Source organism: Epinephelus lanceolatus, chromosome 4 (assembly GCF_041903045.1).
Source record: "Epinephelus lanceolatus isolate andai-2023 chromosome 4, ASM4190304v1, whole genome shotgun sequence".
In the NCBI taxonomy this organism is placed as follows: domain Eukaryota; kingdom Metazoa; phylum Chordata; class Actinopteri; order Perciformes; family Serranidae; genus Epinephelus; species Epinephelus lanceolatus.
The window spans coordinates 47,771,692-47,798,180 of record NC_135737.1 but is presented as its reverse complement, the minus strand read 5'-3'; the positions used below and the strand labels follow the sequence as shown (position 1 = coordinate 47,798,180).

Here is a 26,489-nt window from a genome sequence, read left to right as displayed (position 1 = left end):
TGTAAACATTCCTGTAGCTGGGAGTCATCGGTCAGTCAGCTGGTAAACACACACACCTCACAAAAGAGCTGACACAATACTCATTAACTCCGCTTTCAACACAGGTCAACACACACACACACACACACACACACACACACACACACTCTCTCCAAACGTTCGTCCTCACTTCAGGTAATTAATGACATCCTTTCAGACGTGATGGAGAGAAAACAGGCTGTTTTCCAACATGGCCGCCTCGCCTGTCTGTCTCTGAGGTTATCACGTCCATTAATCTCAGTGGACTTCTGAGACACATCTGATATCTGTTATCTAACAACAACAATCGTTCCACCGGCACTAACTTTCCCTCCTCAGATCAGATCTCTGCTTCATGGGGGCCGTTACACAACTTTGTTCATCTACACAGATTCACACATACAGAGAGAACACTGAACACTGAGCAGGTCTACAGGAGCCTACAGAGGCTTACAGAGGTCCACATGAGCCTACAGAGGTCTACAGAGGCTTACAGAGGTCCACATGAGCCTACAGAGGTCTACAGAGGCCTACAGAGGTCTACATGGGCCTACAGAGGTCTACAGAGGCCTACAGAGGTCTACAGGAGCCTACAGAGGCTTACAGAGGTCCACATGAGCCTACAGAGGTCTACAGAGGCTTACAGAGGTCCACATGAGCCTACAGAGGTCTACAGAGGCCTACAGAGGCCTACAGGGGTCTACAGAGGTCCACATGAGCCTACAGGGGCCTACAGAGGCCTACAGAGGTCTACATGGGCCTACAGAGGCCTACAGGGGCCTACAGAGGCCTACAGGGGCCTACAGAGGCCTACAGAGGTCTACATGGGCCTACAGAGGCCTACAGGGGCCTACAGAGGCCTACAGAGGTCTACATGGGCCTACAGAGGCCTACGGGGGCCTACAGAGGTCTACAGAGGTCTGCATGAGCATACAGAGGTCTGCAGGGGCCTACAGGGGCCTACAGAGGCTTACAGATGCCTACAGAGGTCTACAGAAGTCTGCAGGGGCCTACAGGGGCCTACAGAGGTTTACAGGAGCCTACAGAGGTCTACAGGAGCTACAGAGGTCTACAGAGGTCTTCAGAGGTCTACAGAAGCCTACAGAGGTCTACAGAGGTCTGCATGAGCATACAGAGGTCTGCAGGGGCCTACAGGGGCCTACAGAGGCTTACAGATGCCTACAGAGGTCTACAGAAGTCTGCAGGGGCCTACAGGGGCCTACAGAGGTTTACAGGAGCCTACAGAGGTCTACAGGAGCTACAGAGGTCTACAGGAGCTACAGAGGTCTACAGAGGTCTTCAGAGGTCTACAGAAGCCTACAGAGGTCTACATGAGCCTACAGAGGTCTACAGAGGTCTTCAGAGGCCTACATAGGTCTACATGAGCCTACAGAGGTCTACAGGGGCATACAGAGGCCTAAAGAGGGCCTACAGAGGTTTACATGAGCCTACAGAGGCCTACAGGGGCCTACAGAGGTCTACAGGAGCCTACAGAGGTCTACAGGGGCCTACAGAGGCCTACAGGGGCCTACAGAGGTTTACAGGAGCCTACAGGGGCCTACAGAGGTTTACAGGAGCCTACAGAGGTCTACAGGAGCCTACAGAGGTCTACAGGAGCCTACAGAGGTCTACAGGAGTCTACAGAGGCCTACAGGGGCCTACAGGACCCAACGCGTCAGAGCTTCTCTAGCCCTTTTTAAACAGGAACTGTGCAAATTTGCAGGAAAGCCCAATCAGTCTTTTTCAGCATTGGCAGTATAAAAACAAAATCGGGGAGTGCAGCAAAATGCCGCCTACCTACTTTTGTTTATACAGAATGTGTCTTTTTCGGGGCAATGGGGGGCGTGAGCAAGTAACAAAACGTGTAGCTCAGCATGTGACGTAAACAGTGACGTGGGAGGGAAGCCGCGGCTGGTCAGTCCTTCGGCGAATCTCTCGTAAGTCGGCCCGTTCTTCACCGTCCCCGTCATCTGACGGTTAATGGCCTCTTCGTTTGCGAGGACAAGGAGGGCGCGCAATTCCTTGTCTCCCCAGTTGCTCATCTTTACAGTGTCTGTCAGGTTTGTGTTTCCCTCTTGCTACTAGCTGCTCGCTAATTCCTGCTATCAGCTGTTTCCTGTTTATCCACCGCCAGTGGCTCGCACGTGCGACGTCATCAACAGCTCCTCCCACAAGTCATCAACAGCCCCTCCCACAAGTCATCAACAGCCCCTCCCACAAGTCATCAACAGCTCCTCCCACAAGTCATCAACAGCTCCTCCCACAAGTCATCAACAGCCCCTCCCACAAGTCATCAACAGCTCCTCCCACAAGTCATCAACAGCCCCTCCCACAAGTCATCAACAGCTCCTCCCACAAGTCATCAACAGCTCCTCCTGTAGCGGAAGGCCGCCTCGGTCTGTTTAAACTAAAAGGGTTCCACCAATATGTCTACCCTACGAGGAGGAAAATTGGGCGCCTTGGATCAACTCGCCAATCCGGCTCTGTGTGTCTCTTGCCGGCAAAACGGCCCAACATTTGCCGACAATCTGGCAGTGTAAAAGGGGCTAGTTCTGCCTGTTGAGTTTATGACGTGTCTTACAGGTCAGCACAGACTGTTTGTAAAGGAGCAGCAGTGACGACACCAGAACCTTTCTGAAAAGTTACAGGATCTTCAAACGGAACACAGAAAGTTGGAGTGCTCTGACAAAAAGATGCAAAATAAATACAAATTTACCCCAGAGAGACCAACAAACACAAAATGGCCACGACTAAACCAATGATACAACATGACTTCAAAGACCCACATTTACCTCAAAGAGACACAAAACTACCAGTAAGATTCAAACCAACCAGAGCAGAGTGAATAACACCAGCAGTGTCCTGCTCCTATGAAGGAGAGGTGCAGGGGCCTCCTACATGTCTGAGCTCAGGGGCCCATTGTCTCATAATCCGCCCCTGGTCTACACTGAGCCGTCCAACACTGAGGACACCAGAACGTCCTCATGTTCGTCCTCTAATCCTGTCTGACTGTTGTCGCTGTGATGTTTGTTTAATTCAAACAGTCTGAGGATCTGTCTCTACACCGTCCTGCGTGTGAGCGTCCACAGTGGGACATGATGAACTGCGTGTGAGCGTCCACAGTGACTCTGAGGAGACAGACGAGCAGTCGAGTCAGCAGATTAATAAAAGGGAGAGTTTGTGGTTTCATCAGGTCGCTGAAATAAAGAGAAGTTAATCTGCTGCTGTCACCGGTTTCACATGAGACTGAAACTGTGTCCATCATTTACAGAGACACATTCACTCTGTGTCTCTGTCCTCATGTCTTCTTCTCACCTCACAGGTCCTCACGTGTCCTTGTGTCTGTCTTTACTGTAGGTTTCTCTTTAATCAGGACGGAGACACAGTGAGTGAGCAGAGTGCATGTGAAGACACACAGAGGACAATAAAGACAGTAGAGGGCAGTAGAGACAGGAGAGGACAATAAAGACAGTAAAAGACAGTAGAGGACAGTAGAGACAGTAGAGACAGGAGAGGACAGCAGAGGACAGTAAAGACAGTAAAGGACAGCAGAGGACAGTTAAGACAGTAGAGGACAGCAGAGGACAATGGAGGCAGTAGAGGACAGTAGAGACAGCAGAGGACAGTAAAGACAGCAGAGGACAATAGAGACAGTAGAGGACAGTAGAGACAGCAGAGGACAGTAAAGACAGCAGAGGACAATAGAGACAGTAGAGGACAGTAGAGACAGGAGAGGACAGCAGAGGACAATAAAGACAGCAGAGGACAGCAGAGGACAGCTAAGACAGTAGAGGACAGCAGAGGACAGCTAAGATGGTAGAGGACAATAAAGACAGCAGAGGACAGTAGAGGACAGTAAAGACAGTAGAGGACAGCAGAGGACAGTAAAGACAGTAGAGGACAATAAAGACAGCAGAGGACAGCAGAGGACAGTAGAGGACAGTAAAGACAGTAGAGGACAGCAGAAGACAGTAGAGGACAATAAAGACAGCAGAGGACAGTAGAGGACAGTAAAGACATTAGAGGACAGCAGAGGACAGTTAAGACAGTAGAGGACAGCAGAGGACAGTAAAGACAGTAGAGGACAGCAGAGGACGGTAAAGACAGTAGAGGACAGCAGAGGACAGCAGAGGACAGTAAAGACAGCAGAGGACAGCAGAGGACAGTAAAGACAGTAGAGGACAGCAGAGGACAGTAGAGGACAGCAGAGGACAGTAAAGACATTAGAGGACAGCAGAGGACAGTTAAGACAGTAGAGGACAGGAAAGACAGCAGAGGACAGTAGAGACAGTAGAGGGCAGTAGAGACAGTAGAAGACATTAGAGGACAGCAGAGGACAGTTAAGACAGTAGAGGACAGAAGAGGACAGTAAAGACAGTAGAGGACAATAGAGACAGCAGAGGACAGAAGAGGACAGTAAAGACATTAGAGGACAGTAAAGACAGGAGAGGACAGTAAAGACAATAAAGACAGTAGAGGACAGTAGAGGGGACAGTCGAGGACAGGAAAGACAGTAGAGGACAATAAAGACAGCAGAGGACAGCAGAGGGGACAGTAGAGGACAGGAAAGACAGTAGAGGACAATAAAGACAGCAGAGGACAGTAAAGACATTAGAGGACAGTAAAGACAGGGGAGGACAGTAAAGACAATAAAGACAGTAAAGGACAGCAGAGGGGACAGTCGAGGACAGGAAAGACAGTAGAGGACAGTAGAGACAGGAGAGGACAGTAGAGACAGCAGAGGACAGTAAAGACAATAAAGACAGTAGAGGACAGTAGAGACAGGAGAGGACAGTAGAGACAGCAGAGGACGGTAAAGACAATAAAGACAGTAGAGAACAGTAGAGACAGCAGAGGACAGTAGAGGGCAGTAGAGGACAGTAGAGGACAGTAAAGACAGTAGAGGAGCATGAAACACAACAGAAACTCAAACTGCTGCAAATAAATAAATAAATAACAGGCTGCAAATGAAAACAACACTATTAAATTTTAAAAAGTGTGCTGAATGCCACGAATGATAAAGAAGCTGTAAATGAAAAAAATAACACAAATGAAAAAAGTACTGCAAAGAAAATGGCTGCAAACGAAACAAACGTGCCACAAAAAAAAAAAAAAAAAATACTGCAAATTCTAAATTCTAAAACAAGGTGCTGCACATAAACAAGGTGCTGTGAAGTCAATCTGAAGCTGTTCCCCTCACAGCTCCCCCTGCAGGCCTGGAGGACTTCTGTCATGTCACAGCATTTTTCTGTTAGTTCGTTTTCATTTGTTTGTGTTTTTAACTTTGCATCATGTCTGTCGCTGCTGATAGATCTGTTTATCACTGCAACATGTTTCAGCTAGTGTGTGTGTGTGTGTGTGTGTGTGTGTGTTTGAACCAAAATGTTTTCAACCACTGTAGCGTGTTTGACCTTGTCAGCAACCGTAAATATAAAGTGCAAATGGATAAAAGATCTAAATTAAATGATGTTTTCCTCACTTATAAATGTAATAAATAAAAACTGTCTGTGACACGAGCAGAGTGATAAAAGAACGAGCTCTTACCTTCTTCTTCTGTTTTTGTAGAATACAGAAATTAATCCACGACTGTTCCTCAGGAGTGTGACATCTCTGCTGCAGTGTGTGTGTGTGTGTGTATGTGTGTGTTTCAGTGAGTCCAGGTCAGGAGCTGCTGGCCGGTTGTTCGTACTCCACTGTGAGCTGCAGTCTTATTTTACACTTCTCTCTGCTGTGTTCTCACAGAGGGTTCTACTGTCCTCAGATCAGCTCTGTTTACGGCTCTGTACTCTCCTGATCTGCTGCAGGTTCCTGTCTCCTCTGCTCTGTTAGACGTCCTGCTTGCCGGGTTCCCCTGGGTTCTCTTGTCCCTCTGTGTTCTCCTCCCTGTGGTTCTGTGCGACTCTACTGGTTTCTACTCATCTCCTCTCGCTCCTCGTTGAGCTCTGGGAGTTCTGCTGCTTGTTTCCTGTTTGTTTTATTTTCTAGCTGCAGCAGGATATGGTCATCTTTTCCTCTTCCTCCCCCCCACTGAAGACCCCCAGCATACACACACACACACACACACACACACACACACCACACCCTGGCCTTAATGACTGGTCAGGTTGCCGGCCCCGCAGCAGCAGCGCCCCCTGGTGAATTTGCAGTTTTTGCTGCCTTGCTCAGAGGCAGTCAGCTGAAACCAACACAAAGACGACTGACAGTCAAGAGAGATCGTAAACCTGACGACAGCACACTGAACCACTGAAGCTCTGCAGCCAGACGACCCCACAAACCCAACGAGACTGAAACAACTGAAACATCTTCCTCTTCTTTAAGACTTTATCTGCGTCCTGACCAGCTGAGTGTAAATAACTAGGGCTGGCAGGAGAGGTGGTGGATGGGTCCAACACCCTCCAGCTTTCACCTGGGAGGCTGGTGTTCACTTCCTGTAAGACTGTAAAGCCAAACCCTGTTCTTTTTACCTAAACCCAACCACGTGCGTTTGTTGTTGAAGGAAAAAAGCGTCAATTCACGTTGTCGCACTAACATTTATTTTGAAAGAGACTGTATGCAAACTGTACATTTCCTGTGAAAACAGAAGTGTATGTTGAAAACAGACAATGCATGTAACAGGCTGAAGTTGACACGGCGCCCCATAACGTCAACAGCCAACACACCCAGGGTACCTTGGACGTCACATGTGGACGTGGAAAGTCCATGACCAAACGTGGACATGTGACGAGGTCACAGTGAGAGTGTGTTGATCGTCCACCAACATGGAACCGGTTCTGTTCTGAATGTTGATGAACCTCTATCCAGTCTTCAATCGAGAGACACGAGTTATTGCTTTTTTACATGCAGCCAGCAGTGTTGTCGCAGGGTTCTACCTTTGGAGTTTATCTCTTGCTGAATATTGCAGATCTGAGAGGGATATTGGATCTGAGCACCTTCTCTAAGATCTGATGGACATTCTTCCAGTAAGCAGTCAGGACAGGGCACAACCAAAATATACGACAGTGATTCACATCTGCAGCCTTGCATTGCCTCCAACAGTCCGAGTTGCTCGTTCTGTCGCTTCTGTCGGGGAGTTAAGAAGAAGCGCACCAAACCCTTCCAGCAGCTCTCCCTCCAAACAGGGGAACTTGTAGTTTTCCACTGTATTTGGCAAACCCTGAGCTGCTCCTCCTGAGACAGAACCCTTCTGTCTTCATTGTCCCATTTCCCTTTAATATACAGTGGCTCTTCTGATTTCCTGTTTGGAAAAAAGTTGTATTTCCTTGAAATAATTTTAGCATTGCTCTCAGAGTTACAGGCACGTATGAAGACTTTCACGATTCCTTCCTCTTGGTTTGCCAGATCGATGTCTTTAATGATTGAAAACAAATAATTGTATTTTCAATTAAACGGTTGTAAAAACTGAGAGACAGTTTATAAACTTTCTGGGTGGTGTGCGGTGATGTGGACTCATACACTGCCTGGCCAAAAAAAAAGTCACCACCAAAAAAAAGGTCATACACTCTAATATTTCGTTGGACCGCCTTTAGCTTTGATTACTGTACGCATTCGCTGTGGCATTGTTTCGATAAGCTTCTGCAATGTCACAAGATTTATTTCCATCCAGTGTTGCATTAATTTTTCACCAAGATCTTGTATTGATGATGGTAGAGTCTGACCGCTGCGCAAAGCCTTCTCCAGCACATCCCAAAGATTCTCAATGGGGTTAAGGTCTGGACTCTGTGGTGGCCAATCCATGTGTGAAAATGATGTCTCATGCTCCCTGAACCAGTCTTTCACAATTTGAGCCCGATGAATCCTGGCATTGTCATCTTGGAATATGCCCGTGCCATCAGGGAAGAAAAAATCCATTGATGGAATAACCTGGTCATTCAGTATATTCAGGTAGTCAGCTGACCTCATTCTTTGAGCACATACTGTTGCTGAACCTAGACCTGACCAACTGCAGCAACCCCAGATCATAACACTGCCCCCACAGGCTTGTACAGTAGGCACTAGGCATGATGGGTGCATCACTTCATCTGCCTCTCTTCTTACCCTGATGCGCCCATCACTCTGGAACAGGGTAAATCTGGACTCATCAGACCACATGACCTTCTTCCATTGCTCCAGAGTCCAATCTTTATGCTCCCTAGCAAATTGAAGCCTTTTTTTCCGGTTAGCCTCACTGATTAGTGGTTTTCTTAAGGCTACACAGGTGTTCAGTCCCAATCCCTTGAGTTCCCTTCGCATTGTGCGTGTGGAAATGCTCTTACTTTCACTATTAAACATAGCCCTGAGTTCTACTGTTGTTTTTCTTCGATTTGATCTCACCAAACGTTTAAGTGATCGCCGATCACGATCATTGAGGATTTTTTTCCGGCCACATTTCTTCCTCGAAGACGATGGGACCCCGCTATCCTTCCAGTTTTTAATAATGCGTTGGACAGTTCTTAACCCAATTTTAGTAGTTTCTGCAATCTCCTTAGATGTTTTCTCTGCTTGATGCATGCCAATGATTTGACCCTTCTCAAACAGACTAACATCTTTTCCACGACCACGGGATGTGTCTTTCGACATGGTTGTTTAGGAAATGAGAAGCAACTCATTGCACCAGTTGGGATTAAATAACTTGTTGCCAGCTGAAAGATAATCGCCCATGCAGTAATTATCCAATAGGAGGCTTGTACCTATTTGCTTAGTTAAATCCAGGTGGCGACTTTTTTTTTGGCCAGGCAGTGTATGTTCTTTGACCTCACGCGGCACCTTTACATCATCCCTCCTTCAGACCTCCTTTGACTCTCCTGTGTCCCCCGGCGGAGCAGCTCCCCACAGTTTGTAATCCTCTGCTCCGCAGCTCTGGACTTTGTTGAGCTAAAGTTCCCATTAAAATAAAAAATGTCTTTTTCACTCTCAGGGTTCTTCCATCTATCACAGGCTGACTTTGTGCCAACGATACATTTTCTTGTATTTTCTTTATATAAAGTGTCCGAGGTGTCTCTCAGGGCGTCGCCTGTATACGATTTCCCTTCATTAAAATGTGATGATAGATTTCGGGGTCAGCAGCCAGCCTCCCCTCTTTAAAAACCTGCAGCTCTGCTCGTCGACAGGCCGAGATGTTTCTCATTTATTGTACAAAAAACAAGAACAAATCATCAGAATGTTTTCTGTCACTTTGAGATGTGAACAAAAAAATGTTTGTTTGTGCTGAAAGTTCAGTTTAAATGTTAAATTAAGACATTTTAGTTTCCGAATTGATTTTTGCAGCACTGAGTCACTCTTCTTGTTTTTCAATAACGTTTCAATTTCATTTAATCAGGATGTGTTTTATATAAATTGTTCTTGAAATCATCACAAGTATTTGTTTAATATGGAACATTTTGGTACTCTCTGCTGGATTGTGTCACTGCTCGTGTTTTGTAAAGCTCCTGAATTATAAAACGTAACCTTGTGTGATAAATAGGTCTATCTTAAATGTTATTTATTCTGTACACTGCTGGGTAATGAATTTTGTCCCCTCATGTTTTTTAACATGTTTGAATGACAATAAACTGAACCTTGAACCTTGAATAATGCACCGACAGACCAAACCCCTGTGTAATTCAAATACATCTAAACAGCTGGTTGAAAGACAGTGTTTTTAATTTTGATGCAGACACCAGTTGGCACTGTAACAACTTTACCATGAAGACAATTCAGAAGTTCAAACTAAATCAAAACATGGAGAATAATTCAGTAAATCAGCTGTGAAAACATGATTCTTCCTCTGACATCTCAAACAGCAGCTTCACCCACACACAAACTAAACACAAAAAAAAAAACGACATAAAGGAAGGAAATTCCTGAATTTTACCCAAAAAGCAGAGTCACATGATACTGAAAAATGATTACTAAATAAGGAAATAAAGAATAAACAGTCTGTCAAACACATGTTGTAGACCCCTCTGTGTGCTGCTCTCTGGAATCACCTTTCCGTTTTCCCAAAAACTGTGACAGTATTTCTTCTGGGAGTGCAGTTAGAGACAGTGTGGGCTCCCTGCTCGCTCCAACAGCTTGATGGACCATCACAAAGGGGCGGGGCTTAGCACAGGGTCAATTATGCACGTTTAAATTTAATCAAAAGTGTTGATTTTTACAGTGATTCAGTGACAAACAGTGAGAGGACATCAGCAGAGGTGCCGTCTAAAGGCCCACCCAATCCCTTGAAGCTGTCTGTGGTCGAGGACTCGATGAGATCCCCTCAACAGACGCCGACTCCACCAAAGATTACTGAGCTGGATCTGCATCTGCCAGCCTCTGGTATCTGGAGAGGAAGAATCACAAACAAATGTAGGGTTACTTGTGTGCCAGCTTTCAAGTGTTGAGGGGGTTCGGGCATCTGATCAAGATCCTCCTGGGCACCTCCCGTTATGCCGGGTACACACTACACGATATCTGCCCGATTATAGACCAACGCAGCATCGTACGGTGACGGCTCGTAAACGACGACGTGTCGTACATGATAATCCATCGCTTTATCTCATGTAGTGTGTCATAGTAGACAACAACCTACGCCACATCTGGGAGCTTATCGACGTTCCAACAGAAAGTCGAACATGTTTGATTTTCTTTTTCTCTTCCACGACTTCACCCGTCACAGCCGCCACTTTGACCAATAGGAACACAGAGCGATCTGCTGCCATGGAAACTGTAGGGGAGACCCAGCGCATGAATAAGATAAGCGGATAAGTGCATGAAAATGGATAGATGGATGGATGATAAACAACTTCCACTTGCAGTAATGGAAGTGTGCCTGAACACACGTGTGCTCTCTACTTGAGTACATTGCCTGAGAAAATGTACTTAGTTACATTCCACCACTCATTCACACATAAAGTATTAGTTGTCTCATCGTTACCACAAACTGCACGTTAAAAATATTTTTCCAGCTAACATGAAAAATGTCTGCTGAAGAACAGAGTGCTGCAACACATCCAGGGGACATGAGGAGTTACAATCTGACATTTAACTTTACCTGTCAGGAGAATGGGGGAACAGTCTGCCGCACTGCATGGTGATGGCAACTATGGTCAGCAGCAGCGAAATGACCAGAAAAACACTGAGGAAGACCACTAAACAAGAGGAAGGAGGAAGATGAAGATCAGGAGGTTTGATGCATTTAAGACAAACACCAGCCCCACCATCATGTTTAAACGTATATTCTGGCACATTCATAAACTCTACCAGCTGCATGTGTCTGAGGCTCAGGATTCACATTCTGCACCAGATGTCCACATACTTTTGGCCTCCCACACTAACCCTCAGGTAGTAAAGATAAACGTGTGCAGTGAGTGAAGTGAAGACAATACCTGATATGGAACTGGTTACAGGAGCTGCAACATCTGAATTAAATGAATAACCTTAATTAACATCACAGAATGAATGTGATACAAATACAAGTAAATATAATAAACTGCAAATATATTTACCTGTCCCGTCCGAAGGAGCAGCCACTGTAGTGTCTGCTAAAGAGTAAGTAATGAGATGATGAGATGGTTATATGAATGAACATAATGCAAGAAAACACTGATGTGTTATCACCTGAATCCACAGCAGGGGCCTGTATCACGAAGCGAGATCAACCTTTCCTGGGTTACCCAGACCTATCCTGGGTTGACTAACCCTAACAATGGCAATCAGGATAATCGGTATCACAACGCTGGATATCAACTCGGTAACTCAACCCGGGGTTGCTTTATCAAGAGCCGTGAACGCGCACGCAGCGGACCAATCACAATCATGAGAGAAGCGCAGCGTCACTGAGCGTCACTGAGCGTCCTCACAGAGCGCCGTATGTGAGGGGAAAACAGTATTTCTCGTGAGGATCAGAGATTAATTCTACTAAAATATGAGGAGGAGAAAAGCAACATTAGAGAAAAGGCCAACACCGTGGCAGCTGCAGGAGGAGGAAACATGCGTGGCAACACATAACGGGATGAATAATGTTTAGTTTTAGTTTAGATTAGTTTATTTGCACATAATGTTAAACACAGACAGTATAACATTTACAAGATTAAAAAAAGAAAAGTGCCGGAGAGGTTAGAAGCCACTAAAAGCTTATCAAAGAAATTCCCCTGTCAAAACATCAATGAAATCACATAATAGAGAAGAAAAGAAATGGGTGAGGAAAAAAGAAATAGAGGAGGAGAGAGGGAAAAATCAAGACCAAACAAGGCAGCAAATAAAATGATGTGTAGGTTAAATGACTCATCACTGGTTCAAGTAGCTACAGTACCTGTACCTGTACATCTGACACTGATCACACCCTTGAATCCCATAAAATCAATGCTGCGCAGATGAATTGCGTGTATTACAATTATCGTCTAACATCATTGCGTCTGATAAATTGGTCTTCTTTGTCATAACGTTATATATGCTACAATAAAGCTTAAAGCTGACGCCACAATTAAATCATATCAACACCAAATTGATAGTCTGAATAAAATCATCCTGATATTGAGCTGTGTTAGAAATTAACAGCTGCACAAAAATATAGCTAGTGTCCCTCTTTAAAAAACAAAAAGGAAAATCCCTCAAACACCATGAAGTGTAGACATGATAGGCTACTTTCCACATTTCCAGCAGCAAAGCTGTCAATTAGGCCCATTATCTTTAACAGGGATCATTTCCTCCAACAAAACAAAATGTTGGCACTAATTAATGGTGCTATTAAGTGTCTGCAAATGATCAGTTTCTTTCTTATGAAGGGGTGGGATGAAAGTTCCACTTCTTTCCACTCCTTTTTGAACAATCTTTTCATTGTCTGTTGTTGTTGCTTTCTTTTCTGTTTTAATGTTCAAAATAAACTTTAAAATCAAAATCAATCAAATGAATTAAACTTCCCGTCATGACTGGGCTGCATTTCTGTCAGCGGAGTAATTTTTTTCCGAACAGCTGATTGGCCAGTGGGTGGTGCTTTTTATAGGATCAGATTCAACCCTGAACTTACCCTGCTCCGGAGCAGGATAGCCGTTCAGAGTAAGTTACCATGGTGATCTACCCCGATAAGAACTGAACCGGCTTCGTGAGACCGAAAACCCAGGGTTAACCCTGAAGTTACCTCGCTAAGACATTAATCCTGCTTCGTGATACAGGCCCCAGGTGGGCCGGTTGTAGGAGCTGGTTTAAAGTCAGAAATATTGATTTGTGAATTATATATAAGATAAACATGAAGGTCAAGAGTAAATACAGGGAAATAAAAATATGTAAAGTTGGCTGTCTGTTACCTATAATAAATTATTATTTATAAATGTGGTGTTGATGAGACAGCCATACAGGTGAAGATGAAGCAGGTGTATTGTTACCTGAGTCCACAGCAGGTTGAATGGTCTTAGGAACTGTTTGAACATTTAATTTAGTTTCAACTTTTTCCATATCTGAGTAAATGTATCCCAATAATATGATGTGCAGAGCATATAAAATAACACACAAAAGTAAATCCCTTCCTTTAAATAGATATGAGTTCGTAAGAAAAGAGGACTCAGTGTTGCCCACTCTGTTATAATGTAGGAGTGCCCCAGGGCTCTATTCTAGGTCCTCTCCTCTTCAGTTTATACATCAATCATCAGCTTTCAATATGTGATGGAACTGATGTTCAGATGTATGCAGATGACACAGGGATATATTTACATGGAGAAAAATGCGAAGAAGATGCTCCTAATCTTACAAACATGTTGTTTCTATTTTTTTTTTTTCTCTGTATTAACTGCCCTCATTGATAATTGACATTACAGAATGACTGTGATACAAATACAAGTAAATCTAATAAACAGAAAATATAATTACCTGTCCCCTCTGTAGGAGCAACCACTGTCAAATCTGGTAAAGAGTCAGTAATGTAATCTTTGTTTTAGTGTTGATATGATGGTGATTATAGCAGAAATAATGCAGAAAACAGACTGAATCCTCAGCAGGCGGGCTGGTTGTATTAACTCGTTGTTAATTATACATAACATTAACATGGTGGTAAAGTGTTAAGATGCAGTAATGATAATGATTATTATAATTTAAAGTTAGCTGTGTTCTTGGCAGGAACATTGTCTGTAGAGGCAGTTACTGTATTATCTGTTATAGGGTTAATAATGTTAATTATAATCGTAGAGTTGACGAGACCGTTATATGAGTGAAAATAATGCAGAAAACAGAGATGTGTTATTACCTGAGTCCGCAGCAGGTTGAATGGTCATAGGAACTGTTTGAACATTTAATTTAGTTTCAACTTTTTCCATATCTGAGTAAATGTATCCCAATAATATGATGTGTGGAGCATATAAAATAACACACAAAAAAGTAAAGCCCTGCCTTTAAATAAGAATAGAGGACACAGTTCATAAGAATAGAGGACACAGTGTTGCCCATTCTCTGTTATAATATAGGAGTGCCCCAGGGCTCTATACTAGGTCCTCTCCTCTTCAGTTTATACATCAATCATCATGGAACTGATGTTCAAATGTATGCAGATGACACAGGGATATATTTACATGGAGTGGAGAAAAATGCGAAGAAGATGCTCCTAATCTTACAAACATGTTGTTTCTATTATTTTTTTTCTCTGTATTAACTGTCCTCATTGATAATTGACATTACAGAATGACTGTGATACAAATACAAGTAAATATGATAAACAGAAAACATAGTTACCTGTCCCCTCTGTAGGAGCAGCCACTGTCAGATCTGGTAAAGAGTCAGTAATGTAATCTTTGTTTTAGTGTTGATATGATGGTGATTATAGCAGAAATAATGCAGAAAACAGACTGAATCCTCAGCAGGCGGGCTGGTTGTATTAACTCGTTGTTAATTATACATAACATTAACATGGTGGTAAAGTGTTAAGATGCAGTAATGATAATGATTATTATAATTTAAAGTTAGCTGTGTTCTTGGCAGGAACATTGTCTGTAGAGGCAGTTACTGTATTATCTGTTATAGGGTTAATAATGTTAATTATAATCGTAGAGTTGACGAGACAGTTATATGAGTGAAAATAATGCAGAAAACAGAGATGTGTTATTACCTGAGTCCGCAGCAGGTTGAATGGTCATAGGAACTGTTTGAACATTTAATTTAGTTTCAACTTTTTCCATATCTGAGTAAATGTATCCCAATAATATGATGTGTGGAGCATATAAAGTAACACACAAAAAAGTAAAGCCCTGCCTTTAAATAAGAATAGAGGACACAGTTCATAAGAATAGAGGACACAGTGTTGCCCATTCTCTGTTATAATATAGGAGTGCCCCAGGGCTCTATACTAGGTCCTCTCCTCTTCAGTTTATACATCAATCATCATGGAACTGATGTTCAAATGTATGCAGATGACACAGGGATATATTTACATGGAGTGGAGAAAAATGCGAAGAAGATGCTCCTAATCTTACAAACATGTTGTTTCTATTTTTTTTTTCTCTGTATTAACTGCCCTCATTGATAATTGACATTACAGAATGACTGTGATACAAATACAAGTAAATATGATAAACAGAAAACATAGTTACCTGTCCCCTCTGTAGGAGCAGCCACTGTCAGATCTGGTAAAGAGTCAGTAATGTAATCTTTGTTTTAGTGTTGATATGATGGTGATTATAGCAGAAATAATGCAGAAAACAGACTGAATCCTCAGCAGGCGGGCTGGTTGTATTAACTCGTTGTTAATTATACATAACATTAACATGGTGGTAAAGTGTTAAGATGCAGTAATGATAATGATTATTATAATTTAAAGTTAGCTGTGTTCTTGGCAGGAACATTGTCTGTAGAGGCAGTTACTGTATTATCTGTTATAGGGTTAATAATGTTAATTATAATCGTAGAGTTGACGAGACCGTTATATGAGTGAAAATAATGCAGAAAACAGAGATGTGTTATTACCTGAGTCCGCAGCAGGTTGAATGGTCATAGGAACTGTTTGAACATTTAATTTAGTTTCAACTTTTTCCATATCTGAGTAAATGTATCCCAATAATATGATGTGTGGAGCATATAAAATAACACACAAAAAAGTAAAGCCCTGCCTTTAAATAAGAATAGAGGACACAGTGTTGCCCATTCTCTGTTTTAATGTAGGAGTGCCCCAGGGCTCTATACTAGGTCCTCTCCTCTTCAGTTTATACATCAACTTCATGGAACTGATGTTCAAATGTATGCAGATGACACAGTGATATATTTACATGGAGAAAAATGCGAAGAAGATGCTCCTAATCTTACAAACATGTTGTTTCTATTTTTTTTTTTCTCTGTATTAACTGCCCTCATTGATAATTGACATTACAGAATGACTGTGATACAAATACAAGTAAATATGATAAACAGAAAACATAGTTACCTGTCCCCTCTGTAGGAGCAACCACTGTCAGATCTGGTGGAATAATATTAAATGAAACATGGAAATGATGCTGTCTGTTACAAGTTTTAGAAACCGAACAATCATTCGATTAACAGAGAATATAATCAGCAGATTAATCCGTAAAGTGAGCTCCACCTCAACCAACTCCAACAGTAAAATCCTGCTTTTACATTAATGCATGAGTCAGAGTCATGTAATGAGATCGGATATTTCATACTTTAAATACATTTTACTGATGATACTTACATCCTTTTACTGGTTGAATATTTTCAATACAGGAGTAACAGAGTATTTTTACTGTGTGGTATTAGTACTTTTACTGAAAGATCTGACTGCTTCCTCCACCAGTTAAAGAATCTATCTAATAAGAGCAAACAGAGAAGCAACAGAAATCGTTTCGTCTGTTACCTTTAACACCAGCACAGAGTCTTTCACACTCCTCCACAGTGTTAAAGATGTTCCCATTAGACACACTGCCTCTGAAGTGAAATCCTTCACACCTGGAACTCGACACGTTGTAGAAGATCCTGTTGTGATTGCTGCCATCGTATTTGTCTAAGACATCGGTGAAGCGAATGGGGGGTGGCTGACCGTGCTCCATTGGCCGATAACAAAGGACTGGAGAGACAAAGATTTTTATTCACAGGTACAAGGGTCTTCTGTTTCCCTCCGCAGTGGACTCATACATCGTGGAGAGGAAACTCAGAGATCAGAATCCCCCACTTGGCTGCTCAACATTAGGGACTTCACAACATATATTTAAGAGGTCACTTACACTTCTGACTGCAGAGGGCCTCACAGGCCTCCTGGGTATTGAATGTGTTCCTGTTGGACCCACAGCCAGTGTAGAACTGCTCACACCTGTAACTGGTGCTTTTGTAGAAGAATTTGGGAATCCCCGACTGGCAGCTGCTGTAAGTCATGATGTCGTAGCATCGACCTGGAGGTACAAGGACAGATGGCACAAATGATTTTGTCAAAACCAAAATCTTCTTATTTGACTTATTTTCAAATACTGAAAATATTTTTTTTTTTTAACCAATTTTGTTTTAGGAGACAACCCCGCCCACTTTAGTGAATGTTAATAAGAAGTGACCAGTGCTGGGCAACTTACTCTCAAAATATAATATATTACATATTACTAGTTACCTTCATTTGAAAGTTACTTTACAATATTACTCTCTGTGTAGAGTAATAAGTTACTCTTTACACTACATTTGCGCTACTTTGACCAGAGCTCTGCAGCTTTCAGAGATGTGAATGGAAACACATCCAACATATACTAACATCACCCAGATGTGCCGATCACCAGGAAGAGGGAAAAACAAACTAGAGGCCAGCTCTTCATCCCCAGAAGAGGAGTTTAGCTAGCAGTCATCTTTGCTTGGGAAATGTTTCTTCAACATGTACAGGATGTTACAAATGTAAAAGAAAAATATTAATGCACACAAGTTAATGTAGAACAATATTTGACCTGTTTATGGTATCCCAAAAGTAAAATAATGTTATTTAAATCTGTATCCAGTCTCAGTAATATTACATTTGGTTTTGGATGGAGACACATTTGTTAAACAAGTTGTGATTAAGCAGGTTTAGGTTTGTTCTTACCTGTCTCATCATCAACTGCATGACCTCTTTGTTCTGTGGAATAAGAGACGTATTCAACAGCAGGAAGCAGGTTTTCAGTCTCAATCAGAAATATTGATGCTGGATTCTTAATCTGGAGTTTTCATACCAACATTTAAAAATCATGCAAACAAAAGACCAGGGAGCGGTTACACAAAACACCTTAGGTTTTCTCCTTAAATATGACACTTAAGGCTTAATTTCTCCTTAGCTGAGGGACTTACACAGTTGCACAGAATCTCTTAAAAAGATTATTTACTGTATTGAAAGAGATTTTACAGCGGTAACAGTTTCCATGGAAATTGTTTGTTTGTTTGGACTCAAGCTGTGACGCCTGTTATCGTCTCAAAAGATAGTGAAAAAGTAGCAGAAGAAACCATACAGGTCAGAGGAGGAAAAGATTAAACTTCTGGAGGAACACAATCATAGACAGTACAAACAACAAAGTAAATTTGACCCCAAATACCAGAAAACAGAAAATGACTGTAGGAAGAAACAACGAAGATGAATTCAGTCAAATCTTAAGTGTAAAATCAGGAGTGTGTCCGTCAGGTTCTCCTGGTCGCAGAACACTCTTCTCGGGGTGTGTTGGTTTTTTTCATTTATCACCATAAACTCAGTCATGGTACCTTTGGTTTTTTACCTTGCTTTGGTTGCTAAGGTCTTTTGTGCACTGGTCTAAGGGTTCCTTAAAGCTGCTACAAGGAACTTTTAACTGGATATGCAAAAGTCTCTTGTTTCTGCTGATGCCTGTGCGTGACCTACAACAGCAAATGAGACCATCGGTGTGAAGATAAGATATTTCTATATAGTGTATATCCATACCTTTATGAAACTGTCTCCGGGTCCGCCCCAGGTCACTTCCAGGATGAAACGATTTACGGCACTCAGACGGCACACGTCATCTTACCTAGCTGCTTACATTTATAGTGACTCTGATAAATAGTCGCTATTCCTCCTCCTCGACCCGACGTCCGCAGGGAGTTAAAATAGCAGCAATCATCGGGTAAAAGTTCTGTGAAAGCACTGGACTCACCAACAGTCAGCCACGTCTCAGTCACACAGAGAAAATCCAATCCTCGGGAAGTCAGGAAATCCTTCAGGATAAACGTTTTGTTCGCTAGCGATCTAGCATTTACCAGCCCAATCCTGGCGGGAGCTGGCGGGTCCACGGCATTAGCTGTCCGGGGAGCCACACACAGAGGCCGCAGGTTGCGCAGATTCACCCGCGCCAGCGGGGACGAGGAGAGCAGGGGCCGCGGGGCTGGAACACCTCATCCGGGCCGACGACAGGTACCAGCCAGGCGTCGACAGGGTCCAGCGAGTGCCGAGAAATAAAGAGGCGAGGCACCGCTCCATACTCAGTCCAAGAAGCCGTGGAAGTGCTCGCCAAACAGGCCTTCAGCCTTACCAGCTGACCGCTGCGTTTACCCCGGCGGCGGTGGCGCTTACGCCGGAGAGGTGGAGCTGGGGCGCGGCAGAGGTGAGCTGGGATCCCCGATAGGAGCGGGGGCAAAGTTTTCCCGTCTTGTTGTTTCATTCATCCCCAAAACAAACACATGCGTGAGCCAGGTAAGCGTCTTTACGACAATACGCGCTAGAGCTCATGGGAAATGTAGGCTTCATTCCGCCAAAACACTACCGCTTTTGTCCACAGGGTCGCCAAAATCAACTCAAAATGAAAGTTCCTTGCAGGGGCTTTAAGTACAAGCCAAGAAAACCATAAATACTTCAGTGAACATTTTAAGGAAACCTTAAGGAGAAGACTTAAGGGTGTTTTATGCAATCAATTTTATTATGAGGAAACCTGAACTCAGACTAGGAAAAGCTTAACTTAAGGTGTTTTGTGAAACCGGTCCCAGAGGTCCTTGTCAGTTTGCCATACACTTACTCTAAACAGAATCCTGTAATAAATATTAATCCATCTTACCACTGTTAAGTGTGCTCTTGGGGTAGACGCTGATCTTTGCGCTGGGATCTCGGGGATACGAGTGTTGACCCTGGTTCAGACAGTTGACCAGCAGACACTCAGATGGGCTGCTGACCGTTTGTGTCACCACGGCCATGTGGCAGTCAGGTTCTTCTAAGCAATCATTATAGCAGCTGTGGTCATCTTTACTCTCCGGCAGCCGGGTCAGACTGTACATCCTGGAGACGAGGCACTGCGCTGGCTCAGGAACCTGCTCAGGAACCTGAGCCAGTCCGGGCTGGAGCAGGAAACAAACCGCCAGCAGACAGAACCCAAACAAACCATTCTCAGTCATGGCTTTGGTTTTCCCGTGTTTTTTTACTGCGTGTTGAGGCTGATGAATTCTGCCAGCACAGTGAGGACACACTTCCTGGAGTTTGCTGAGTTTGTGTGGAGTAAATGAAACTTATACCTGAGCCCCGCCCACTCTGCGTCATAATCACACATTCCATTTCTAATAACTCCAACCACAAGTGTCAGCCGACATTCCTGTCATACTCTGAGAGGGAGTTGTCTCTTTGTTTTTCTACAGAGGTTATAAATAAATCTTAACCTTCAATTTCCCATAAAAGTTGACCGACCTGAATTTAATCAAACATGTTTCCAACGCCATGTGCACAGTGGACACATTTAGAAACCCATCTTTGTCTCTGAGTTCTGGTTCTCCAAAAGTGCTCATCATCAGTGAACACAGCACAGCCAGGGCTGATGGGAACGTCTTTAGTTGTGCAGGTTGTCATAACGTCACAGCAGCAGATCTCGTGACTAAATATCAGCTGATCTGAGGTCTGTTGCTTCTGTCTGTGACACCAGAGAGGAAAACGCTTGCACAGATTCAGGAAACATTTATTTACAACACGTCAACATGGAACAAACAGGATGGTTCAGAAATCTCGGTGACATCAGCGGTACAAAAAGATTTCGGCATAAATCAAAGCATGAGCGCCGTTCACAGTAAAACATTTAATTTTGTACTTAGAAAAAAAAGGAATTCTTTAAAAACCAGCGTGATCCTGGATTAGACTCTGACGTTACGTCAGACAGGAAGTGCTGAAGAGGTTTAGACGTAAGCTTTGGAGCTGCTGTTGTCGGAGGCCGGAGCTGCTCTGTAGATGTTCTGTCCTCGGCTCGTCGTGGTGAAGTTGTATGAAAATTGTCTGAAAGAGAGAATGTGAGATTTTTGATTTAAAACTGATTTGTTATCGGCCCCTTTAATGCCTTCTATCAGCCTCGTAGATTTGGATTAGAAAGGGCCTGCTACACCTGCCACCGACCGTTTCACAGAGCTCCCTTGACCTCTGACTTCAAAATATCTAAACAAAAATGGGTTCTATGGGTACCCATCAGTCTGCCCTTCACAGACACACCCACTATACGCCTACTGCAGTTTTTCTCAGGCAGTACAGGTGTGTTATTTGCCTGTTGTATTTGAATATTTCTGCACACTGGGTCCATAAACAGTCCTGGATTTACATAAACCTGGAAAGCTGAGACTCTTGTGGATTCAGAGAGCCCAGTTTTATTCATGTGCGATGGTGTTCGCCCCCACAGCACCTATTTCATTGTAGTGAGACTGTTTTTTTAAATTTGGACATCATACCCTGTGTGGAAAACCCAGACGTCTGTGTGGTGCAGTGTACCTTGCAGCAGGGGGGGCAGGTGAAGTCTTCTTGCAGGAGCAGCACAGCATAGATCCTCCCAGTATAGCCAGACAGGAGGCCCCCCAGCCCAGATACAGACCAGTACCCAGCTCAAACCTGCAGCACCATCACACACAGTGTCAGCAGCAGGAAGTGACATCATACTGTCCGCACGGTGTTTGTGCGTGACTGACCTGACTCCTCCGTACAGCGGGTCGTAGAAGTCGTGGATGACTCTGGCAGCGTACCAGGACACTGCAATCAGAGTGAAGACGCCTGAGGAGGAGACACACATGAAGACATCTCAGTCACAAACAAGTACCGACAGAACAGACAAGTAACGTGTTCAGCTCTGAGAGGAATCACAACGTCACGCACCGGACACGATGAACAAGACTCCTCCGGTCAGAGCCATCTGGTTTTTGGCGTGCTCCGAGGTTCTGCCGATCTTGGTGCACTTGAGTCCCAGAATAGAGACGATGATGGAGGTGAGACTGATCAGCATGGACATGATCATCAGAGCCCTGCAGGTCTGCAGGTGAGCTGCAGACGCGCCCAGACGTGACACACAGTGATGTTTAACAAGAGTAAAGAAGTTTCATGTATACGTTTTTTAAAGGTTTAATTAAAATCAGTAAAAATGTGTTAAAACTCAAACTTAAACAACGCGGAACAAGGTCTGATAGTTCATTTCAAAGCTGATACTGGCTGATGTGCATCCCGAATTTAAGGTTTATACATATAAAAACTGTTACTACTGTACAGCTTATTATTTCCAAGAATCAGCGTTTTAACAATGCGAGACTACTGATAGGTGGCCAGCAAATTCAGTTCACCCGCTGGATTGAAAAATACATTCAGACACTGAGGGACATTTACAGTACAGAGGGCTTGAGCTATTTTCTAGATTTATGCACAGAATTCAACTCACCACGCTCCTCCTTTATCTTTTATTTGCAACCACAATAATCTCTGAAGGCTGGCAGAGGTTCATGGCAGAACCCTCTGACGCCTCAGCCTTCTCACAAAATGGAAAGTCCATGACCAAATGTTTGGTCATGGACTTTCGGGAGGAACGACGACAGGAACTCTGCTGCTGCAGGTAGTCGCACTAAAACTCTTCCCACTGTGAAAAACACGTCCTCAAACCTTCGGTCTGAAACAGCTCTACGACCCACAGCACAACACTGAGAAGCTCCAGGAAATACACCCCTCCAAAGGTGAGCCCTCCTCGGCTGCAGAGGTCGGCTGTAGCTCTACACTGGCTAAACAAGCCAAACTGGTGGACAGCTGCAGACACAGAGAGGTGATGAAGCTTGTGGCTGGATATGTGGTGGATGAAATGTTGCTCCATGAGTGACTCTCCATCTGTCAGACAGATCTCTGGGAAAATAACGCTCACAGGTAACTGAAGACCTCCAGGTAAAGGGGAGCCATCTATCCTCAGCTACACTCAGCAGTGATCACCCTGACATCCACACAGAGACACATCTGAACTTTGGGGAGATACGCAGTTACCAATTTTATGGGGTGTAATGGAAAAGTAATATAACAAGTAGTGTCACGAATTACTGTTGGCAGGGAGTTAACAGTAAAGTAGTAGTATTACTTTTGAAAAGAGTAATGAGTAATATATTACATCACTGATCCTAACCTATTTGTGTGGTTGTGAGGTTGGTTGTATATACTGCCAAATTTATGGAAACGACATTATGAAATTTCTTATGGTCGTGATATGGGCATTCCTGCAGTCAACATGTTAACAACACGCTCCATCTGTGTCATTGTGGGATCAAACGTCACAAGCGCTCACTAACATGAATTTTAACAAATTTGTGATCAACACTTGACAGAAACTTATCTACTGAGTGCATCAAAAAAGTGTCAAATCTTTATCTTAATCCTGTGAAAACTGCGAGCAAAAACAAAAGTGTTTGTGTGTGCATTTAAATTTTTGTCCAGTGTAGCTTTAATGCCAATTGCTACTAAAACCTAAATGATGTTTCAGTTTCTACAGCTGTTCAGTAAACAAGATAGTTGTATGATGACTCACCCGGCAGTCCCAGCACCGTCTTGAACCTGCTGCACTGTATCGAGCCCAGCGACGTGGCAGCGCAGCTCATCCACAGACCTTCCATCTGCCACTGACTGGTGCTGACCGACTCCGCCTGGCTCCTCACCTTCCACACCTGAGAGGAGGTGCAGCTGGACTGCAGACACCACGACACCACGCCCAGGACCAGACCCACAACCTGCAGGCCCACCGCCATGCTGCTCAATGTCCACCTGGGAATACAGCAGGAAGTCACCAACACCTGGTGGCTCTGACACCAACCAATCTGCAGAAAGTGAATTTGAGTAGTTGATGCTAACATGTTAGCAACCTGCTACCTGCATCCACATTCAGCAGACACACATTTTCACTCCAACTTCATCATATATCGACGTTTGGTCAAGGACCTTCCACGTCCAGCATGAGTGCAGATCCCGGGGGGGATGGGGGGGACATGTCCCCCCCCAATTCTGAAAAACACAAATTGTCCCCCCCAATTCTAAATAACTTAAATGATTGAAATTGAACAAATGTATACAGTAGTCCTATATACTGGGAGAAAGGGAAGATGATGAGGAGAAATGGGAATCCGTGAGAGGCGAGAGATGAGAACGTGAGTGGACATAACATGCCTGAGACCCTGAAACTAGAAGTAGCATTAACTAACAGCGAAGCAGTGAAAAGGCTGGTTCCATGTACTACTGGCTGTTTAAGAGAAATAAACAGTAAAGGTGAGCATATGATTCTCTTTGTAGTGCTTTTTGAATGACTTGGTGATGGTGATGAGCCTCTATGAAATCGTGAAATATGCTGGCAATCTCAAGTGCTCTGTGGGCATGATTTGCACGCGTGCAATTAAAAAAAAATCACAACTGATTGTGTCCCCCCCAAACTTGTCATCAGATCTGCACCCATGACGTCCAGATACATTGTTGACGTTCTGGAACGCCGTGTCAACTTCAGCCTGTCACATGCATTGTATGTTTTCAAAATGCACTCCTGTTTTCACAGGAAATGTACAGTTTGCATACAGTCTCTTTCAAAATAAAAGCCGTACGTAAGTACAACGGCAATTGAAATTTTTCCCCAACAACTAACGCATGTGGTTGGATTTAGGCAACAAAAACATGTGGTTAAATTTTGGAATAAAGAAGTTTGGCTTTATAATCGTACAAGACACAAACACCCCTCTCTTGGACTTTCGGCACCTTAACTTTAATTCATGTCTCGCCGCGTTTCCCCGACGTCAAGCACCATTAATCCATAATGGCTGTGTACCAAGCTGACATTAAAGGGCGGCTTTTTCTGTCAGTGTATGACATCACAAGACACTGCTCAAGTGCCGGATTTCGACAACTTCGGAGACCGGGCTCCCAGCAGACACACAGCAACAACACTGTCAAAAACTACCTGTGGGGTTCCTCAGGGTTCTGTTCTAGATCCTCTATATTTTTAGTGACATGCTAATATGTCATTCAAAGTTATGTTTATGAATCAAATGACAGTCACACACAGGTCCTCATGCCTTTACAATAAAACTAACAGGTGAGCACCTTCAATGACGACAAAAAGAAACATTTAAGAGGAAATTTAAGCACAAAAACAAGCAAAATAAACATCTAACACATTTTATAAATTATTAGAGGCTAACATGGTAACGAACCTTCTGACTTCCCCACCCTGTCTGTAGCCAGAGGAAAGTTCTTGAACAGGTGTCTGATTTTCTTCATTCAGCTTTTGCAATATTCATGTTTTCAATGTGATTTTCTTGCTAAAGCATAACAGGTGCACAGACTTACCCCTAAAAGACTAAATCACATATTGATGGCAGCATATGTGATAACTTTCTGTCAGCAAAACAATGTGACAGTATGAAAGCAGCAGAGTTCATAAATGTAGGTTAGTCATCAGTAAAACTACGCTCAGCACGCAGAGTAAACGCTCAGGACAAACCACACTTTTTAAGACTGTGACCATATTTGTAAGGTATCTTTTTCTTCTGTTTCAGCCTCTGACCAGACCACCGAGCTCTTATAAAATGGTCCAAATACACATGTAACCACATCAGTTAACATTCCCAGTAAAGCAGCAGATCACAGTTCTTACCGTCAGCTCAGATCTGAAGGCTGAAGTCAAGTTTTTTTGTTTCTTCTGCAGCCGTTAGTTTCAGTGATGTGGTCTCAGTGTGGAGTTCTGATCCTCTGAGGTCTGCTGGTGTTCAGGGTCAATGAACCTCCGAACCACCGCTGAACACACACAGTTATTGACACACGGGAATCCCAGAGTTTCACCTCCAACTCTGTTTCTCGACAGCTTTCATGATCTTTAATGCCACTTATCTCTCATAGTTTATTTAATAAACCTGGAGAAAAAAAGTAATTATTCAATGTCCCAACAAACGTAGCTCCACTGACTGTTGTGTCGGACCAATAAATCATCTTATTGTTGATCTCTCAGTATCAGATTATCTGTAAATTGACAGATGAAATTTAAAAACAGAAATGTTAAACTGGGTTTAAGTTAATTTAAAAACATTGCTTGTCCACCATGGAGCGCTGTGAAAGCTCCTGCTCAGATAATATCTCCGTCATAACAATACACTGCTTAAAAAATGAAGGGAACACTTAATGGTCACAGTCTAACACCAAGTCAGTTAAACTTCAGGGTTTATCAGTCTGTCCATTTAGGAGACTGATTCTTCTCTAGTTTGGTCTTCTGCTAGTGTCCTTGTCACTGCTGGTAGCATGAGGTCGTACCTGCAGCCCAATCAGGTTGATACCAGACACCAGGAGACCGGCCGTTACACCAGGAGAGCTGGACAGGGCC

The 26,489-nt window shown here is 43.5% G+C and overlaps 3 protein-coding genes across 23 annotated transcripts in view; all 3 read right to left on the bottom strand.

Annotated features, from left to right (window-relative positions):
- LOC117259349 (exocyst complex component 3-like protein 2) overlaps positions 1-5,948 on the bottom strand; it is a 57,554-nt gene extending 51,606 nt beyond the window's left edge. The window contains exon 1 of the mRNA XM_078167406.1: positions 5,563-5,948. The gene's annotated coding sequence lies outside the window, so the exon portion shown is untranslated. The remainder of the gene's footprint in view (positions 1-5,562) is intronic.
- A 3,670-nt stretch (positions 5,949-9,618) lies between these two features.
- On the bottom strand, positions 9,619-20,678 carry LOC117259562 (uncharacterized). Of its 18 annotated transcripts, none has more exons than XM_078167391.1 (13): positions 19,932-20,678; positions 17,984-18,016; positions 17,151-17,315; positions 16,784-16,993; positions 16,355-16,387; positions 15,901-15,933; positions 15,528-15,560; positions 15,047-15,079; positions 14,674-14,706; positions 11,463-11,498; positions 11,343-11,375; positions 11,009-11,105; positions 9,619-10,297 (listed from the first exon to the last, which is right to left on the bottom strand). In XM_078167391.1, exons 1-13 carry the CDS (start codon positions 20,263-20,265, stop codon positions 10,261-10,263), a joined length of 1,110 nt encoding a protein of 369 aa, XP_078023517.1. In that variant the 5' UTR covers positions 20,266-20,678; the 3' UTR covers positions 9,619-10,260. The 18 variants fall into 18 exon arrangements, 13 of the variants coding, with proteins under 13 accessions (XP_078023517.1, XP_078023518.1, XP_078023519.1 ...); XR_013491009.1 differs by lacking the exon at positions 9,619-10,297 and adding an exon at positions 13,819-14,224 and having other exon boundaries at positions 11,036-11,105; XR_013491011.1 differs by lacking the exon at positions 9,619-10,297 and adding an exon at positions 13,819-14,224 and having other exon boundaries at positions 11,037-11,105; positions 11,463-11,495.
- A 122-nt stretch (positions 20,679-20,800) lies between these two features.
- On the bottom strand, positions 20,801-25,925 carry LOC117259431 (claudin-1-like). 4 transcript variants are annotated; one of them, XM_033630753.2, is made up of 6 exons: positions 25,770-25,925; positions 23,664-23,896; positions 21,989-22,153; positions 21,805-21,886; positions 21,611-21,727; positions 20,801-21,127 (listed from the first exon to the last, which is right to left on the bottom strand). In XM_033630753.2, exons 2-6 carry the CDS (start codon positions 23,878-23,880, stop codon positions 21,031-21,033), a joined length of 678 nt encoding a protein of 225 aa, XP_033486644.1. In that variant the 5' UTR covers positions 23,881-23,896; positions 25,770-25,925; the 3' UTR covers positions 20,801-21,030. The 4 variants fall into 4 exon arrangements, with proteins under 4 accessions (XP_033486644.1, XP_033486645.1, XP_033486646.1 ...); XM_033630754.2 differs by having other exon boundaries at positions 23,664-23,949; positions 25,770-25,919; XM_033630755.2 differs by lacking the exon at positions 25,770-25,925 and adding an exon at positions 24,002-24,159.
- Between the last annotated feature and the right edge of the window lie 564 nt (positions 25,926-26,489).

Bases quoted from the DNA above. Each gene is read 5' to 3' on its own strand.
- LOC117259431 (XM_033630752.2), bottom strand. The intron at 21,887-21,988 runs GTGCGTGACGTT...TCTCCTCCTCAG, and splicing joins AGTCTTGTTCATCGTGTCCG to GCGTCTTCACTCTGATTGCA. The intron at 21,128-21,610 runs GTACACTGCACC...TCTCTCTTTCAG, and splicing joins CCTGCCCCCCCTGCTGCAAG to ACAATTTTCATACAACTTCA.
- LOC117259562 (XM_078167391.1), bottom strand. From the start codon at position 20,265: ATGACTGAGAATGGTTTGTTTGGGTTCTGTCTGCTGGCGGTTTGTTTC. The intron at 15,934-16,354 runs GTAACTATGTTT...ATGTTCAAACAG, and splicing joins TGCTCCTACAGAGGGGACAG to TTCCTATGACCATTCAACCT. The intron at 15,080-15,527 runs GTAACTATGTTT...ATGTTCAAACAG, and splicing joins TGCTCCTACAGAGGGGACAG to TTCCTATGACCATTCAACCT.